This window comes from Argopecten irradians, chromosome 10 (assembly GCF_041381155.1).
Source record: "Argopecten irradians isolate NY chromosome 10, Ai_NY, whole genome shotgun sequence".
In the NCBI taxonomy this organism is placed as follows: Eukaryota; Metazoa; Mollusca; class Bivalvia; order Pectinida; family Pectinidae; genus Argopecten; species Argopecten irradians.
The window spans coordinates 4087707-4106796 of NC_091143.1; the positions used below are offsets into that span (position 1 = coordinate 4087707).

Sequence of the window (19090 nt, forward strand, 5' to 3'; positions counted from 1 at the left end):
TCAAGTTTTGCTAAACTCGGAGTTTGGTTAGAAGGTACTTCTCACATTTTGTATGAATCTATTGGCAGGAACTACAATCTAAAATAGTATAGCAAAAACTTTGTAAATTCAGCCTAATTATGTGTAAGATTTTGCCCAACCTTACAAAGAGATGTTCATGAACAATATGGACATGTTGTCAAAGCATTAAAGAAATGAAGTAAAGATTATTTTTAGGATTTACTCAAATTGAGTTTTATGTTATGGAGATATTGACCCAAAAATCTGAGTGTACTCTAAATACTAAATACTCTAAAAATTAGGAATATACTAGCTTTATGCCATTTTTATCTCAGTACTCTAAGTAAACTGCAAAGTTAATTGTTAATGATGACAGTATGATGTCAATATACCACTGCTTCAGCCAATCACTTTGTCAATATACCATTACTTCAGCCAATCACTATGTCAATATACCACTACTTCAGCCAATCACTATGTCAATATACCATTACTTCAGCCAATCACTATGTCAATATACCATTACTTCAGCCAATCACTATGTCAATATACCATTACTTCAGCCAATCACTATGTCAATATACCATTACTTCAGCCAATCACTATGTCAATATACCATTACTTCAGCCAATCACTATGTCAATATACCATTACTTCAGCCAATCACTATGTCAATATACCACTACTTCAGCCAATCACTATGTCAATATACCACTACTTCAGCCAATCACTATGTCAATATACCTACTTCAGCCAATCACTATGTCAATATACCACTACTTCAGCCAATCACTATGTCAATATACCATTACTTCAGCCAATCACTATGTCAATATACCATTACTTCAGCCAATCACTATGTCAATATACCATTACTTCAGCCAATCACTATGTCAATATACCATTACTTCAGCCAATCACTATGTCAATATACCATTACTTCAGCCAATCACTATGTCAATATACCATACTTCAGCCAATCACTATGTCAATATACCATTACTTCAGCCAATCACTATGTCAATATACCATTACTTCAGCCAATCACTATGTCAATATACCATTACTTCAGCCAATCACTATGTCAATATACCATTACTTCAGCCAATCACTATGTCAATATACCATTACTTCAGCCAATCACTTACCATTACTTCAGCCAATCACTATGTCAATATACCATTACTTCAGCCAATCACTACCAATACCTCACTATGTCAATATACCATTACTTCAGCCAATCACTCATACTTCAGCCAATCACTATGTCAATATACCATTACTTCAGCCAATCACTTACCATTACTTCAGCCAATCACTATGTCAATATACCACTGCTTCAGCCAATCACTATGTCAATATACCACTGTTTTCAGCCAATCACTATGTCATATACCACTACTTCAGCCAATCTTACATTACTTCAGCATCACTACATATTACCATTACTTCAGCCAATCACTATGTCAATATACCACTACTTCAGCCAATCACTATGTCAATATACCACTACTTCAGCCAATCACTATGTCAATATACCACTACTTCAGCCAATCACTATGTCAATATACCATACTTCACAATCATGTCAATATACCACTACTTCAGCCAATCACTTTTTCTGCTCTGTACATCATTTACTTTACAAATCACATAAAACATCCCATTGTCACACAGCTTCCTGTTCTCTGTACACTCATTTATATCTACAAATACACATAAAACATCCCATTGGTACACAGCTTCCTGTTCTCTGTACACTCATTTATATCTACAAATACAATAAAACATCCCATTGGTACACAGCTTCCCGTTCTCTGTACACTCATTTATATCTACAAATACACATTAAAACATCCCATTGGTACACAGCTTCCCGTTCTCTGTACACTCATTTATATCTACAAATACACATAAAACATCCCATTGTGTACACAGCTTCCCGTTCTCTGTACACTCATTTATATCTACAAATACACATAAAAACATCCCTTTGGTACACAGCTTCCCGTTCTCTGTACACTCATTTATATCTACAAATACACATAAAACATCCCATTGGTACACAGCTTCCGTTCTCTGTACACTCATTTATATCTACAAATACACATAAAACATCCCATTGGTACACAGCTTCCCGTTCTCTGTACACTCATTTATATCTACAAATACACATAAAACATCCCATTGGTACACAGCTTCCCGTTCTCTGTACACTCATTTATATCTACAAATACACATAAAACATCCCATTTGTACACAGCTTCCCGTTCTCTGTACACTCATTTATATCTACAAATACACATAAAACATCCCATTTGTACACAGCTTCCCGTTCTCTGTACACTCATTTATATCTACAAATACACATAAAACATCCCATTGGTACACAGCTTCCCGTTCTCTGTACACTCATTTATATCTACAAATACACATAAAACATCCCATTGGTACACAGCTTCCTGTTCTCTGTACACTCATTTATATCTACAAATACACATAAAACATCCCATTTGTACACAGCTTCCTGTTCTCTGTACACTCATTTATATCTACAAATACACATAAAACATCCCATTTGTACACAGCTTCCCGTTCTCTGTACACTCATTTATATCTACAAATACACATAAAACATCCCATTTGTACACAGCTTCCCGTTCTCTGTACACTCATTTATATCTACAAATACACATAAAACATCCCATTGGTACACAGCTTCCCGTTCTCTGTACACTCATTTATATCTACAAATACACATAAAACATCCCATTTGTACACAGCTTCCCGTTCTCTGTACACTCATTTATATCTACAAAAATACACATAAAACATCCCATTTGTACACAGCTTCCCGTTCTCTGTACACTCATTTATATCTACAAATACACATAAAACATCCCATTGGTACACAGCTTCCCGTTCTCTGTACACTCATTTATATCTACAAATACACATAAAACATCCCATTGGTACACAGCTTCCTGTTCTCTGTACACTCATTTATATCTACAAATACACATAAAACATCCCATTGGTACACAGCTTCCCGTTCTCTGTACACTCATTTATATCTACAAATACACATAAAACATCCCATTGGTACACAGCTTCCCGTTCTCTGTACACTCATTTATATCTACAAATACACATAAAACATCCCATTGGTACACAGCTTCCCGTTCTCTGTACACTCATTTATATCTACAAATACACATAAAACATCCCATTGGTACACAGCTTCCGTTCTCTGTACACTCATTTATATCTACAAATACACATAAAACATCCCATTGGTACACAGCTTCCCGTTCTCTGTACACTCATTTATATCTACAAATACACATAAAACATCCCATTGGTACACAGCTTCCTGTTCTCTGTACACTCATTTATATCTACAAATACACATAAAACATCCCATTGGTACACACAGCTTCCCGTTCTCTGTACACTCATTTATATCTACAAATACACATAAAACATCCCATTGGTACACAGCTTCCCGTTCTCTGTACACTCATTTATATCTACAAATACACATAAAACATCCCCATTGGTACACAGCTTCCCGTTCTCTGTACACTCATTTATATCTACAAATACACATAAAACATCCCATTGGTACACAGCTTCCCGTTCTCTGTACACTCATTTATATCTACAAATACACATAAAACATCCCATTGGTACACAGCTTCCCGTTCTCTGTACACTCATTTATATCTACAAATACACATAAAACATCCCATTGGTACACAGCTTCCCGTTCTCTGTACACTCATTTATATCTACAAATACACATAAAACATCCCATTGGTACACAGCTTCCCGTTCTCTGTACACTCATTTATATCTACAAATACACATAAAACATCCCATTGGTACACAGCTTCCCGTTCTCTGTACACTCATTTATATCTACAAATACACATAAAACATCCCATTGGTACACAGCTTCCCGTTCTCTGTACACTCATTTATATCTACAAATACACATAAAACATCCCATTGGTACACAGCTTCCCGTTCTCTGTACACTCATTTATATCTACAAATACACATAAAACATCCCATTGGTACACAGCTTCCCGTTCTCTGTACACTCATTTATATCTACAAATACACATAAAACATCCCATTGGTACACAGCTTCCCGTTCTCTGTACACTCATTTATATCTACAAATACACATAAAACATCCCATTGGTACACAGCTTCCCGTTCTCTGTACACTCATTTATATCTACAAATACACATAAAACATCCCATTGGTACACAGCTTCCCGTTCTCTGTACACTCATTTATATCTACAAATACACATAAAACATCCCATTGGTACACAGCTTCCCGTTCTCTGTACACTCATTTATATCTACAAATACACATAAAACATCCCATTGGTACACAGCTTCCCGTTCTCTGTACACTCATTTATATCTACAAATACACATAAAACATCCCATTGGTACACAGCTTCCCGTTCTCTGTACACTCATTTATATCTACAAATACACATAAAACATCCCATTGGTACACAGCTTCCCGTTCTCTGTACACTCATTTATATCTACAAATACACATAAAACATCCCATTGGTACACAGCTTCCCGTTCTCTGTACACTCATTTATATCTACAAAATACACATAAAACATCCCATTGGTACACAGCTTCCCGTTCTCTGTACACTCATTTATATCTACAAATACACATAAAACATCCCATTGGTACACAGCTTCCCGTTCTCTGTACACTCATTTATATCTACAAATACACATAAAACATCCCATTGGTACACAGCTTCCCGTTCTCTGTACACTCATTTATATCTACAAATACACATAAAACATCCCATTGGTACACAGCTTCCCGTTCTCTGTACACTCATTTATATCTACAAATACACATAAAACATCCCATTGGTACACAGCTTCCCGTTCTCTGTACACTCATTTATATCTACAAATACACATAAAACATCCCATTGGTACACAGCTTCCTGTTCTCTGTACACTCATTTATATCTACAAATACACATAAAACATCCCATTGGTACACAGCTTCCCGTTCTCTGTACACTCATTTATATCTACAAATACACATAAAACATCCCATTGGTACACAGCTTCCTGTTCTCTGTACACTCATTTATATCTACAAATACACATAAAACATCCCATTGGTACACAGCTTCCCGTTCTCTGTACACTCATTTATATCTACAAATACACATAAAACATCCCATTGGTACACAGCTTCCCTGTTCTCTGTACACTCATTTATATCTACAAATACACATAAAACATCCCATTGGTACACAGCTTCCCGTTCTCTGTACACTCATTTATATCTACAAATACACATAAAACATCCCATTGGTACACAGCTTCCCGTTCTCTGTACACTCATTTATATCTACAAATACACATAAAACATCCCATTGGTACACAGCTTCCCGTTCTCTGTACACTCATTTATATCTACAAATACACATAAAACATCCCATTGGTACACAGCTTCCCGTTCTCTGTACACTCATTTATATCTACAAATACACATAAAACATCCCATTGGTACACAGCTTCCCGTTCTCTGTACACTCATTTATATCTACAAATACACATAAAACATCCCATTGGTACACAGCTTCCCGTTCTCTGTACACTCATTTATATCTACAAATACACATAAAACATCCCATTGGTACACAGCTTCCCGTTCTCTGTACACTCATTTATATCTACAAATACACATAAAACATCCCATTGGTACACAGCTTCCCGTTCTCTGTACACTCATTTATATCTACAAATACACATAAAACATCCCATTGGTACACAGCTTCCCGTTCTCTGTACACTCATTTATATCTACAAATACACATAAAACATCCCATTGGTACACAGCTTCCCGTTCTCTGTACACTCATTTATATCTACAAATACACATAAAACATCCCATTGGTACACAGCTTCCCGTTCTCTGTACACTCATTTATATCTACAAATACACATAAAACATCCCATTTGTACACAGCTTCCCGTTCTCTGTACACTCATTTATATCTACAAATACACATAAAACATCCCATTGGTACACAGCTTCCTGTTCTCTGTACACTCATTTATATCTACAAATACACATAAAACATCCCATTGGTACACAGCTTCCCGTTCTCTGTACACTCATTTATATCTACAAATACACATAAAACATCCCATTGGTACACAGCTTCCCGTTCTCTGTACACTCATTTATATCTACAAATACACATAAAACATCCCATTGGTACACAGCTTCCCGTTCTCTGTACACTCATTTATATCTACAAATACACATAAAACATCCCATTGGTACACAGCTTCCCGTTCTCTGTACACTCATTTATATCTACAAATACACATAAAACATCCCATTGGTACACAGCTTCCCGTTCTCTGTACACTCATTTATATCTACAAATACACATAAAACATCCCATTTGTACACAGCTTCCTGTTCTCTGTACACTCATTTATATCTACAAATACACATAAAACATCCCATTGGTACACAGCTTCCCGTTCTCTGTACACTCATTTATATCTACAAATACACATAAAACATCCCATTGGTACACAGCTTCCCGTTCTCTGTACACTCATTTATATCTACAAATACACATAAAACATCCCATTGGTACACAGCTTCCTGTTCTCTGTACACTCATTTATATCTACAAATACACATAAAACATCCCATTGGTACACAGCTTCCTGTTCTCTGTACACTCATTTATATCTACAAATACACATAAAACATCCCATTGGTACACAGCTTCCCGTTCTCTGTACACTCATTTATATCTACAAATACACATAAAACATCCCATTGGTACACAGCTTCCCGTTCTCTGTACACTCATTTATATCTACAAATACACATAAAACATCCCATTGGTACACAGCTTCCCGTTCTCTGTACACTCATTTATATCTACAAATACACATAAAACATCCCATTGGTACACAGCTTCCTGTTCTCTGTACACTCATTTATATCTACAAATACACATAAAACATCCCATTGGTACACAGCTTCCCGTTCTCTGTACACTCATTTATATCTACAAATACACATAAAACATCCCATTGGTACACAGCTTCCCGTTCTCTGTACACTCATTTATATCTACAAATACACATAAAACATCCCATTGGTACACAGCTTCCTGTTCTCTGTACACTCATTTATATCTACAAATACACATAAAACATCCCATTGGTACACAGCTTCCCGTTCTCTGTACACTCATTTATATCTACAAATACACATAAAACATCCCATTGGTACACAGCTTCCCGTTCTCTGTACACTCATTTATATCTACAAATACACATAAAACATCCCATTGGTACACAGCTTCCTGTTCTCTGTACACTCATTTATATCTACAAATACACATAAAACATCCCATTGGTACACAGCTTCCCGTTCTCTGTACACTCATTTATATCTACAAATACACATAAAACATCCCATTTGTACACAGCTTCCCGTTCTCTGTACACTCATTTATATCTACAAATACACATAAAACATCCCATTGGTACACAGCTTCCCGTTCTCTGTACACTCATTTATATCTACAAATACACATAAAACATCCCATTGGTACACAGCTTCCCGTTCTCTGTACACTCATTTATATCTACAAATACACATAAAACATCCCATTGGTACACAGCTTCCCGTTCTCTGTACACTCATTTATATCTACAAATACACATAAAACATCCCATTTGGTACACAGCTTCCCGTTCTCTGTACACTCATTTATATCTACAAATACACATAAAACATCCCATTGGTACACAGCTTCCCGTTCTCTGTACACTCATTTATATCTACAAATACACATAAAACATCCCATTGGTACACAGCTTCCCGTTCTCTGTACACTCATTTATATCTACAAATACACATAAAACATCCCATTGGTACACAGCTTCCCGTTCTCTGTACACTCATTTATATCTACAAATACACATAAAACATCCCATTGGTACACAGCTTCCCGTTCTCTGTACACTCATTTATATCTACAAATACACATAAAACATCCCATTGGTACACACAGCTTCCCGTTCTCTGTACACTCATTTATATCTACAAATACACATAAAACATCCCATTGGTACACAGCTTCCCGTTCTCTGTACACTCATTTATATCTACAAATACACATAAAACATCCCATTGGTACACAGCTTCCCGTTCTCTGTACACTCATTTATATCTACAAATACACATAAAACATCCCATTTGTACACAGCTTCCCGTTCTCTGTACACTCATTTATATCTACAAATACACAAAAACATCCCATTGGTACCCAGCTTGTTCTCTGTACACATAAAACATCCCATTTACACAGCTTCCTGTTCTCTGTACACTCATTTATATCTACAAATACACATAAAACATCCCATTGGTACACAGCTTCCTGTTCTCTGTACACTCATTTATATCTACAAATACACATAAAACATCCCATTGGTACACAGCTTCCTGTTCTCTGTACACTCATTTATATCTACAAATACACATAAAACATCCCATTGGTACACAGCTTCCTGTTCTCTGTACACTCATTTATATCTACAAATACACATAAAACATCCCATTGGTACACAGCTTCCCGTTCTCTGTACACTCATTTATATCTACAAATACACATAAAACATCCCATTGGTACACAGCTTCCCGTTCTCTGTACACTCATTTATATCTACAAATACACATAAAACATCCCATTGGTACACAGCTTCCCGTTCTCTGTACACTCATTTATATATCTACAAATACACATAAAACATCCCATTGGTACACAGCTTCCCGTTCTCTGTACACTCATTTATATCTACAAATACACATAAAACATCCCATTTGTACACAGCTTCCCGTTCTCTGTACACTCATTTATATCTACAAATACACATAAAACATCCCATTGGTACACAGCTTCCCGTTCTCTGTACACTCATTTATATCTACAAATACACATAAAACATCCCATTGGTACACAGCTTCCCGTTCTCTGTACACTCATTTATATCTACAAATACACATAAAACATCCCATTGGTACACAGCTTCCCGTTCTCTGTACACTCATTTATATCTACAAATACACATAAAACATCCCATTGGTACACAGCTTCCCGTTCTCTGTACACTCATTTATATCTACAAATACACATAAAACATCCCATTGGTACACAGCTTCCCGTTCTCTGTACACTCATTTATATCTACAAATACACATAAAACATCCCATTGGTACACAGCTTCCGTTCTCTGTACACTCATTTATATCTACAAATACACATAAAACATCCCATTGGTACACAGCTTCCTGTTCTCTGTACACTCATTTATATCTACAAATACACATAAAACATCCCATTGGTACACAGCTTCCCGTTCTCTGTACACTCATTTATATCTACAAATACACATAAAACATCCCATTGGTACACAGCTTCCTGTTCTCTGTACACTCATTTATATCTACAAATACACATAAAACATCCCATTGGTACACAGCTTCCCGTTCTCTGTACACTCATTTATATCTACAAATACACATAAAACATCCCATTGGTACACAGCTTCCCGTTGTTCTCTGTACACTCATTTATATCTACAAATACACATAAAACATCCCATTGGTACACAGCTTCCCGTTCTCTGTACACTCATTTATATCTACAAATACACATAAAACATCCCATTGGTACACAGCTTCCCGTTCTCTGTACACTCATTTATATCTACAAATACACATAAAACATCCCATTGGTACACAGCTTCCCGTTCTCTGTACACTCATTTATATCTACAAATACACATAAAACATCCCATTGGTACACAGCTTCCCGTTCTCTGTACACTCATTTATATCTACAAATACACATAAAACATCCCATTGGTACACAGCTTCCCGTTCTCTGTACACTCATTTATATCTACAAATACACATAAAACATCCCATTGGTACACAGCTTCCCGTTCTCTGTACACTCATTTATATCTACAAATACACATAAAACATCCCATTGGTACACAGCTTCCCGTTCTCTGTACACTCATTTATATCTACAAATACACATAAAACATCCCATTGGTACACAGCTTCCCGTTCTCTGTACACTCATTTATATCTACAAATACACATAAAACATCCCATTGGTACACAGCTTCCCGTTCTCTGTACACTCATTTATATCTACAAATACACATAAAACATCCCATTGGTACACAGCTTCCCGTTCTCTGTACACTCATTTATATCTACAAATACACATAAAACATCCCATTGGTACACAGCTTCCGTTCTCTGTACACTCATTTATATCTACAAATACACAATAAAACATCCCATTGGTACACGGAAGCTTCCTGTTCTCTGTACACTCATTTATAGATCTACAAATACACATAAAACATCCCATTGGTACACAGCTTCCCGTTCTCTGTACACTCATTTATATCTACAAATACACATAAAACATCCCATTGGTACACAGCTTCCCGTTCTCTGTACACTCATTTATATCTACAAATACACATAAAACATCCCATTGGTACACAGCTTCCCGTTCTCTGTACACTCATTTATATCTACAAATACACATAAAACATCCCATTGGTACACAGCTTCCCGTTCTCTGTACACTCATTTATATCTACAAATACACATAAAACATCCCATTGGTACACAGCTTCCCGTTCTCTGTACACTCATTTATATCTACAAATACACATAAAACATCCCATTTGTACACAGCTTCCCGTTCTCTGTACACTCATTATATCTACAAATACACATAAAACATCCCATTGGTACACAGCTTCCCGTTCTCTGTACACTCATTTATATCTACAAATACACATAAAACATCCCATTGGTACACAGCTTCCCGTTCTCTGTACACTCATTTATATCTACAAATACACATAAAACATCCCATTGGTACACAGCTTCCCGTTCTCTGTACACTCATTTATATCTACAAATACACATAAAACATCCCATTGGTACACAGCTTCCCGTTCTCTGTACACTCATTTATATCTACAAATACACATAAAACATCCCATTGGTACACAGCTTCCCGTTCTCTGTACACTCATTTATATCTACAAATACACATAAAACATCCCATTGGTACACAGCTTCCTGTTCTCTGTACACACTCATTTATATCTACAAATACACATAAAAACATCCCATTGGTACACAGCTTCCCGTTCTCTGTACACTCATTTATATCTACAAATATACATAAAACATCCCATTTGTACACAGCTTCCCGTTCTCTGTACACTCATTTATATCTACAAATACACATAAAACATCCCATTGGTACACAGCTTCCTGTTCTCTGTACACTCATTTATATCTACAAATACACATAAAACATCCCATTGGTACACAGCTTCCTGTTCTCTGTACACTCATTTATATCTACAAATACACATAAAACATCCCATTGGTACACAGCTTCCCGTTCTCTGTACACTCATTTATATCTACAAATACACATAAAACATCCCATTGAGTACACAGCTTCCCGTTCTCTTGTACCTCATTTATATCTACAAATACACATAAAACATCCCATTGGTACACAGCTTCCGTTCTCTGTACACTCATTTATATCTACAAATACACATAAAACATCCCATTGGTACACAGCTTCCCGTTCTCTGTACACTCATTTATATCTACAAATACACATAAAACATCCCATTGGTACACAGCTTCCCGTTCTCTGTACACTCATTTATATCTACAAATACACATAAAACATCCCATTGGTACACAGCTTCCCTGTTCTCTGTACACTCATTTATATCTACAAATACACATAAAACATCCCATTTGTACACAGCTTCCCGTTCTCTGTACACTCATTTATATCTACAAATACACATAAAACATCCCATTTGTACACAGCTTCCCGTTCTCTGTACACTCATTTTATATCTACAAATACACATAAAACATCCCATTGGTACACAGCTTCCCGTTCTCTGTACACTCATTTATATCTACAAATACAATTTCCCCTTCCCCCAAGGATCCGTTTGTGGCCAAATTTGTACCATTCAAAGATACCCTACCTATAGCGATTTAAAGGATTTACCTCTATTTCCCCTATTGGGCCCAGGTAACCCTCCTGCCCCCAGGGGATTACAGAGTCAAAATTTATACAAGTTCTGTTCCCCTTCCCCCAAGGATGTTTGTGGCCAAATTATAGGTTAACTGTTACATATCATGTAGCAACTCTATGACTTAGCGTAGCTGTACACTCATTTATAGCCCCTCCTGCCCCCTCCACAAAGTAAGTTCCCTACCCCCAAGGATTTTACAAATTAGTTTCATGTTCCCCAAACATCTTCCCCATTACCATCCTAAATATTTACCCATCCTGACAAAGTTAGCGACCCCCCTGGGGACACAAAATTTACAAAGTTAGTTACCTACCTTACTTAGCGACCAGAGTTGTCTAGGTACACCTGTACAGTAGCGACCATCCGTTGACAAAGTATAGGTTTACCTCTATACCCCATATTGGGCCCGCCCCTCCTGCCCCCTGGGGACAGTAGCAACCAATTATATAGTTCTGTTCCCCTACAGTAACCCATGCGATGTTTGTACAAAGTATAGTTACCTGTCCTGTACAGTAGCGACCATAAGTCTTTGTGCCAAACGCATTCACGCAGCTAAAGCTTCCTGATACCTCTGGTTTGATACCGTTACAAAGTATAGCTTCACCATTTACTTAATGTATTCCTGTACTGATACAGTACCCACCGTATTTACCCAAAGGATGTTTTACCTACCTGTTACAGTAGCAGACCATCCGTTGACAAAGTATAGGTTATACACCTACCTGTACAGTCCCCCATCCGTTGACAAAGTATATACAAGTTCTACCTACCTGTACAGTAGCCCAAGGATTTTGACAAAAATAGTAGTACCTTACCTGTACAGTAGCGACCTATTGACAAAGTTAAGGTACCTATTACAAAGGATTTACCGTTATTTCAAAGTATTGGTACCTACCTGCCAGTAGCGACCATCCAAAATTTATACAAGTTCCTACCCTTACAGTAGCCCCAAGGATGTTTGTGGCCAAATTTTAGGTTACATTCCTGTTCAGTACACCATCCGTTGACAAAGTATAGGATTTACCTACCTTTTCGACCATTGTTGACAAAGGGATCAGATTTTAACAGTAGCGTTCCCCTTCAAGGATGTTTGTGGGCCAAATTTGTTACATTCCATTCACTCTATGTACCTTATGACTATTAGGGATATATTTTAAAGGATTTACCTCTATTTCAATTGTTGGCCCCGCCCCCCTGCCCCCTGGGGGATTCAGAGCCAAAATTTATACAAGTTTGTTCCCCCCGTTGCCCAAAGGATGTTTGTGGCCAAATTTGTTACATATTCCATTCAGAAGACAGTAGCGATTTAAAAGCAATTTACCTCTATTTCCCTATTGGGCCCCGCCCCTCCTGCCCCCGGGGGGGTAAGCCAAAATTTATACAAGTTCTGTTCCCCTAAAACAAATATTGGTTACATTTATTTCCTTAATAAAATGGTCCAATGCTTTTACTTAATGGTAAGGTAACACTTCAATTTTTTCATTTGGGCCCCGCCCCTTTTAGAGACAAAGAAAAATTTATACAAGTAGAAGGACATCAATGAATGGACCATTCAGAACTTTTGGTTTGAAGGATTTATACCTCTATTTTCCCTATTAAAGGCCCCGCCCCTCCTGGCCCCGGGGGGATTTTGAGCCAAAATTTATACAAGTTCAAGGATGTTATCAGACAGAGGTACAAAAGTTGATACAGTAATATTTCTAATCCTTCATTGTATCAATTTAAGTGTCTCTAATTGATTTAAGAGATCCGAGCCCCTCCTGCCCCTAAAGATTATCAACTTGATGGTTTGGAAAATCCCATCCGGGAAGCATTCACAACGATATGCCTGTAACGAGCGTATTGATACAGCGCCCATTGGTACATAGTGTGGGGAACAGCCAAAATTTATACAAGTGTTTATTCTGTTGTAACAAACACCCTCCCCTTATTAGTGAAGTAATTGTTTGGTTCCAAGAGGTTCATTATATCCGTTTTACTGTATAATAGAGAAACAGTTTATACAAAATATAATTTGGATGTTTGTGGTCAAAGTTACAATCCATGCAGAACTCTAGGACAAGTAGCAATTTATAGGATTTACCTCTATTTCCCCTATTGGGCCCCGCCCCTCCTGCCCCGGGGGGGGACAGAGCCAAAATTTATACAAGTTCTGTTCCCCCTCCCCCAAGGATGTTTGTGGCCAAATTTGGTTACAATCCATGCAGAACTCTATGACTAGTAGCGATTTAAAGGAAATGTTGACGGACGGACGGACGGACGACGACGGACGGACGGACGACGGACGCCGCGCCATGACATAAGCTCACCGATGATTCTGCATTGATTTAAAAAATTAAATAAGAAAAATTAAGAGAAGATCTTTACTAAGCTTGTCATCAAACTGACCTGAGCTTTTCTCGGGGCATAACTGACAAATGGAAGAGTTTCCCCAGCCTTTGCCCATCTCACAGCAGCAGTCACGAAGGGAGAGAAGAATGCCCATGGGCTCAGCACAGACTCCCTGAGAGATACGACTGAAGCAGGTCTTCCTCTTCACAACTGAAATCAGGACAGAAAATCAGTGAAAATTCACATTTTGTCACAAAAACTCAAACACATGGCTGTATCCATTGTGATGAAGAAAAGAATACATATTTATTGCAATGTATATCAGACTACACATCCGAAACTGAAATATTCTTTTAGATAATTTTCTATGGTGATAAGTTGGGGAAATTAACTAACATCATATTCATTCAAGATGTAATATTAAATGATAAAATATTTTGTTGACAATTGTACCATACCGAATTCGTTTGGAGATGGCTAATATAGGCTTTGCCTGATGTTAGATCAATATGCATTCTATTTGGAATAAAATTTGTTAAAATGGACCATTCACAAGATAGCTTTCTACAACTATTTGTGTGTAAGGATGAGAGATGAGTAACATTTAATATCATTATGTCCTCCTTAATTCAATTTGTATTAAAGTAAAGCCTTTATTCAACACAAGGAATTCCATGGAAATGGATGCAGTGTGTGATTAGAACTATTGTACGAGAAAATTCATTTTATTGAAAGTGAACTTCAACTTCAACCTTTGGACCTGAGAAGTTATCTAGAGTGCACCAAAGGAATTTGTCTAAGAGTTATTCCAGAAAAGTATTTCCTAATTGTGATGGTGACCTTGACAGTAAGAGAGAATAATAATTTGTTGTGTTTATTGTACATTTTGGCTGCAGGACTTGTTTGCTTACCTTTGGCCAAATTATGGAGAATAATATTAGAACTGGTCTTATATAAAGTTCCCTTTAGTCAATTACACTCATTACCCAGTTATGCAGTGGCTGACAGGTGGCCATAGTCATGTGGGTGGTATATAAAGTAAAGAAATGGAAGTCAAATTTTGGATGTGTGTGAATACAGTGTTCTGTCGAGCAGAGACTAATCAGAGGCCAGTGGGGGATGTTGCGTTGGTATAAAAGGGATCATGACCAGGGACACAGCCACATTGTAAGCTGTAACTGTGTGACACTTAGAGGGTCTCTGAGCTACCATATAGGTTTATACAGAAGTACTTATAACTTTACCTCACAAAGTTTGTGCCATACTTGAGGATGGTTAGGGGCTTCTGTCTTAAACATCGATTGGAAACCTATTTACAAAGTTGGTTATGTCTCTAGAGTTGGAAACATACTTGAGGATGGTTAGGGGCTTCTGTCTTAAACATCGATTGGAAACCTATTTACAAAGTTGGTTATGTCTCTAGAGTTGGAAACACTTGGAAGGTTAGTTGTCTCTGTTAGGTGTTGTTGGGTTGTCTGAGATCATGTAGTTTTTACAGGATAACTACATTGATACTTACTCTTACTGTTAGTTGACCACACCAGGCATTATATATCATAAATATTCTTTGTTAAACTTCTTTCTTGTTTCTATTTAATAAATAGATATTTGTGTCTTTAATTACCTTGTTGAGTTATTGGATTAGTATCTGAGTTTTTGCTACCTCCTACAGAATAAACCTGTTGTGATACCTAGGAATAAACAGGGTCCAGAGAAAAAAGTGTGATGACTGTGGACTCATCATTTAAAAGAAATACTATATGATCACAATTTGGGACTTACAAATGTATACCCGGTAAATAAAATGGGAGTGACATTGGGAAGGCCCGGGCCTTCAGACCAGACTATGAAGTCAGTTTAGCCTAATCCTTATCACAAATGCCACTATATAGAAAATTAGACTCCATATCCATTCTAATGATATCCCATTAGATCAAGTACCGTAAGATTTTAAACATGAGTTCAAACCGATGGCTTCAATCTTTCAATCTTTACTTAATACCATATATCAGAAAATTTTATCCCTACCATATACAATATATGTTAATAAGTTCACGGTAGGAATATGTTCTGCAGTGTAGACTATCATACTTCATGTGTACTCTTCTTAAATAGATTAACAACATAAAATATAAATTAAACTATAATAATGTTGGTGCCTGAATGTGTCTAGACAACGTTTCTACAAGTACAGAGCTGTGTACATAACTTCAGAAATACAAACATTATACAGTCATAGCACATCACTTATCACCTCAAATTTGTATTATCAGATTACTGGTGTAACTGAAACCACAAAATTTATTTGAAATCTCAGCATGAGGTCCAAAAACTCCAAGTCCCCATCCCATCAAATTTGTCCAAAATGTAATTAAAGCGAAAATCTACTGGCAAAATTAAATGATTGTCAAAGTATTGGATTACATGTTTAAGTATGTAGTAAATGTTTATCTACCGAACGTTAATTATGTAGTAAAACTTGATACAACATGGATACATTTGGGAGCATTAGAGATAAATTTTGAAGTCTGCCTACATCACTGTAAAAACTACAATAAACCCAGCTTCACATCCTGTCTATCAACTCTCATGTTCACAGGTGTTAAATCACTTAAGATAAACATGAATAATGGCAACTCTCAAAAGCCCTATTAAGAAATTTTATTGTTAATTTTCTCAGACAAAATATGCGGTGCACACATGTATGCCTCATGCCAGAAAAGACCTATGGCCTCTAGAATTGCATTATACTTAAGATAATCTTTATAGAGCACACATTGTTTCCATCTACATCTGTATTACATCATTAAATGTACAAAAACTCAGCAAATAAATTTAGTAAATATGTATGCCCCAGTTTCTGCATTGCAAAAAATGGATCTCATTGCACATTTGACTATTGTCACGTATCAGTGGTAATCTCAAACTCTTTCAGTTTTCAAAAAAAAAACAGTGACAAATGGATGAGGGCTTCTACTACAAGGTCTTTCCATGAAAAAAGTATAAAAGACTTTAATTCTAGTATTAAGATAATATGCCATAGTCGAAATGTTGTCTTGGACATTTCTAGATAAAAGCCCTGACAATGTCAAGGAGTGCAGAAGTGAATAGTAGTTCCTACTTGCTGAGATATACCCTAAGACAAACTAGTCCTGACTCTTCTTAACTTCATCTTTCATTTATTTAATAAAAAATACTTATGTAAAAGGTGATAATAAAAAAACATTTTTTCTCAGACATGACTTTATAAAATTTAGTGGTATTGATGCAAGAGGATACATTCTCATATCTTTCTATTTCAATAAAAGATTCTGTCATAAAAATATTCTTCTCACAAAAATGACCGGCCATACAGTCTATAACACCTACCTACACACTGGGTGCGATCAGCATTGGTCTCGTACCCTGGATCGCACACACAGAAATAGCTGCCTTCAGTATTGGTACATTTTCCATTTTCACATGTATTTGGAATGGTCTCACACTCATTTATATCTGAAAAATTTCCATTTGAAAACATTACCGCCTTGGATACCTTAGTGATCAGTTCTGTGAGTTATAGAAGAAATACCGTATATAAATCAATTTCATCAAATAAATTCTTCCATTTTTTGCAATTGTAAGGATGTGGTGTTTATTAGATCCAAGACAGAAGTCATTAAATTGAAAGCTGAATGTAACATTATGACATTATTAAAACAGCAGCATGATATCAGACCAAGAGATGAGCGTTTCTCTCAGCCATGTCTCCTTATACTTACCCTCGCACACCTGAGTGATAGGGTTCTGACTCTGCCCAGACTTACACTCACACCTGTAAGATCCAAGGGTATTTACACATCTCCCTCCTACACACAGCCCGGGTATGGCAGAGCACTCATCAACATCTTCAAATATAAGTCAAAATTACAATATCTGTTATCTTGTAAAACTTTGACTCTATTAAACCTGATTCAGGAGTAAATCTGTTAGCTTATTCTATTAACCCATAAAAAAATGAAATGCCACACAGAAAAATGGATTTGATATAAATATGTTGATACAGTTCTAAATGATGCCAAACTAAGAAATGATACCAAAGTTATAATAAGATCAATTGTTGAATTTCAGTCCCTTATTTGACAAATTTCAAGCTGTAGGCATATACGATTCCATTTTTTAACAGAGTATTTACCCTAAATCATGAATGTCTGTCTTTTTAAGTTTTTTTAACATCATGTACATGTGCGACACTTTTTGATCTTACTTTGTCTTATTTCTCTGTTAGTTTCCTACCTTGACAGTTTTGAGCTTGTAAGTTAGGAATGTAACCTCTACGACAAGTCTGATGTACAGGGCACTGTTCACAAGGCTTTCCCCAGGCCTTGCCTATTGTGGCACAGCAAAGGGCTTTAGTACACACAACTCCTGTCAGCTGACCTCGGCACATGTTGTCGGATATTTGTGTGAAACATGGTCCAGTTCTGTAATCTACCAACAAGTCCAACATACACAAATATTATAAAACAGAATAAAAATATATGAGATAAACTGTG

General features: G+C 36.6%; 1 protein-coding gene across 1 annotated transcript in view; it reads right to left on the bottom strand.

Annotated features, from left to right (window-relative positions):
- Nucleotides 1-14188: 14188 nt before the first annotated feature.
- LOC138334048 (fibrillin-2-like) overlaps nucleotides 14189-19090 on the bottom strand; it is a 36286-nt gene continuing 31384 nt past the window's right edge. The window contains exons 5-9 of the mRNA XM_069282764.1: nucleotides 18831-19025; nucleotides 18317-18442; nucleotides 17925-18050; nucleotides 14613-14765; nucleotides 14189-14202 (exon numbers count right to left, since the gene is read on the bottom strand). Coding sequence (XP_069138865.1) covers nucleotides 14189-14202; nucleotides 14613-14765; nucleotides 17925-18050; nucleotides 18317-18442; nucleotides 18831-19025 — 614 coding nt within the window. The remainder of the gene's footprint in view (nucleotides 14203-14612; nucleotides 14766-17924; nucleotides 18051-18316; nucleotides 18443-18830; nucleotides 19026-19090) is intronic.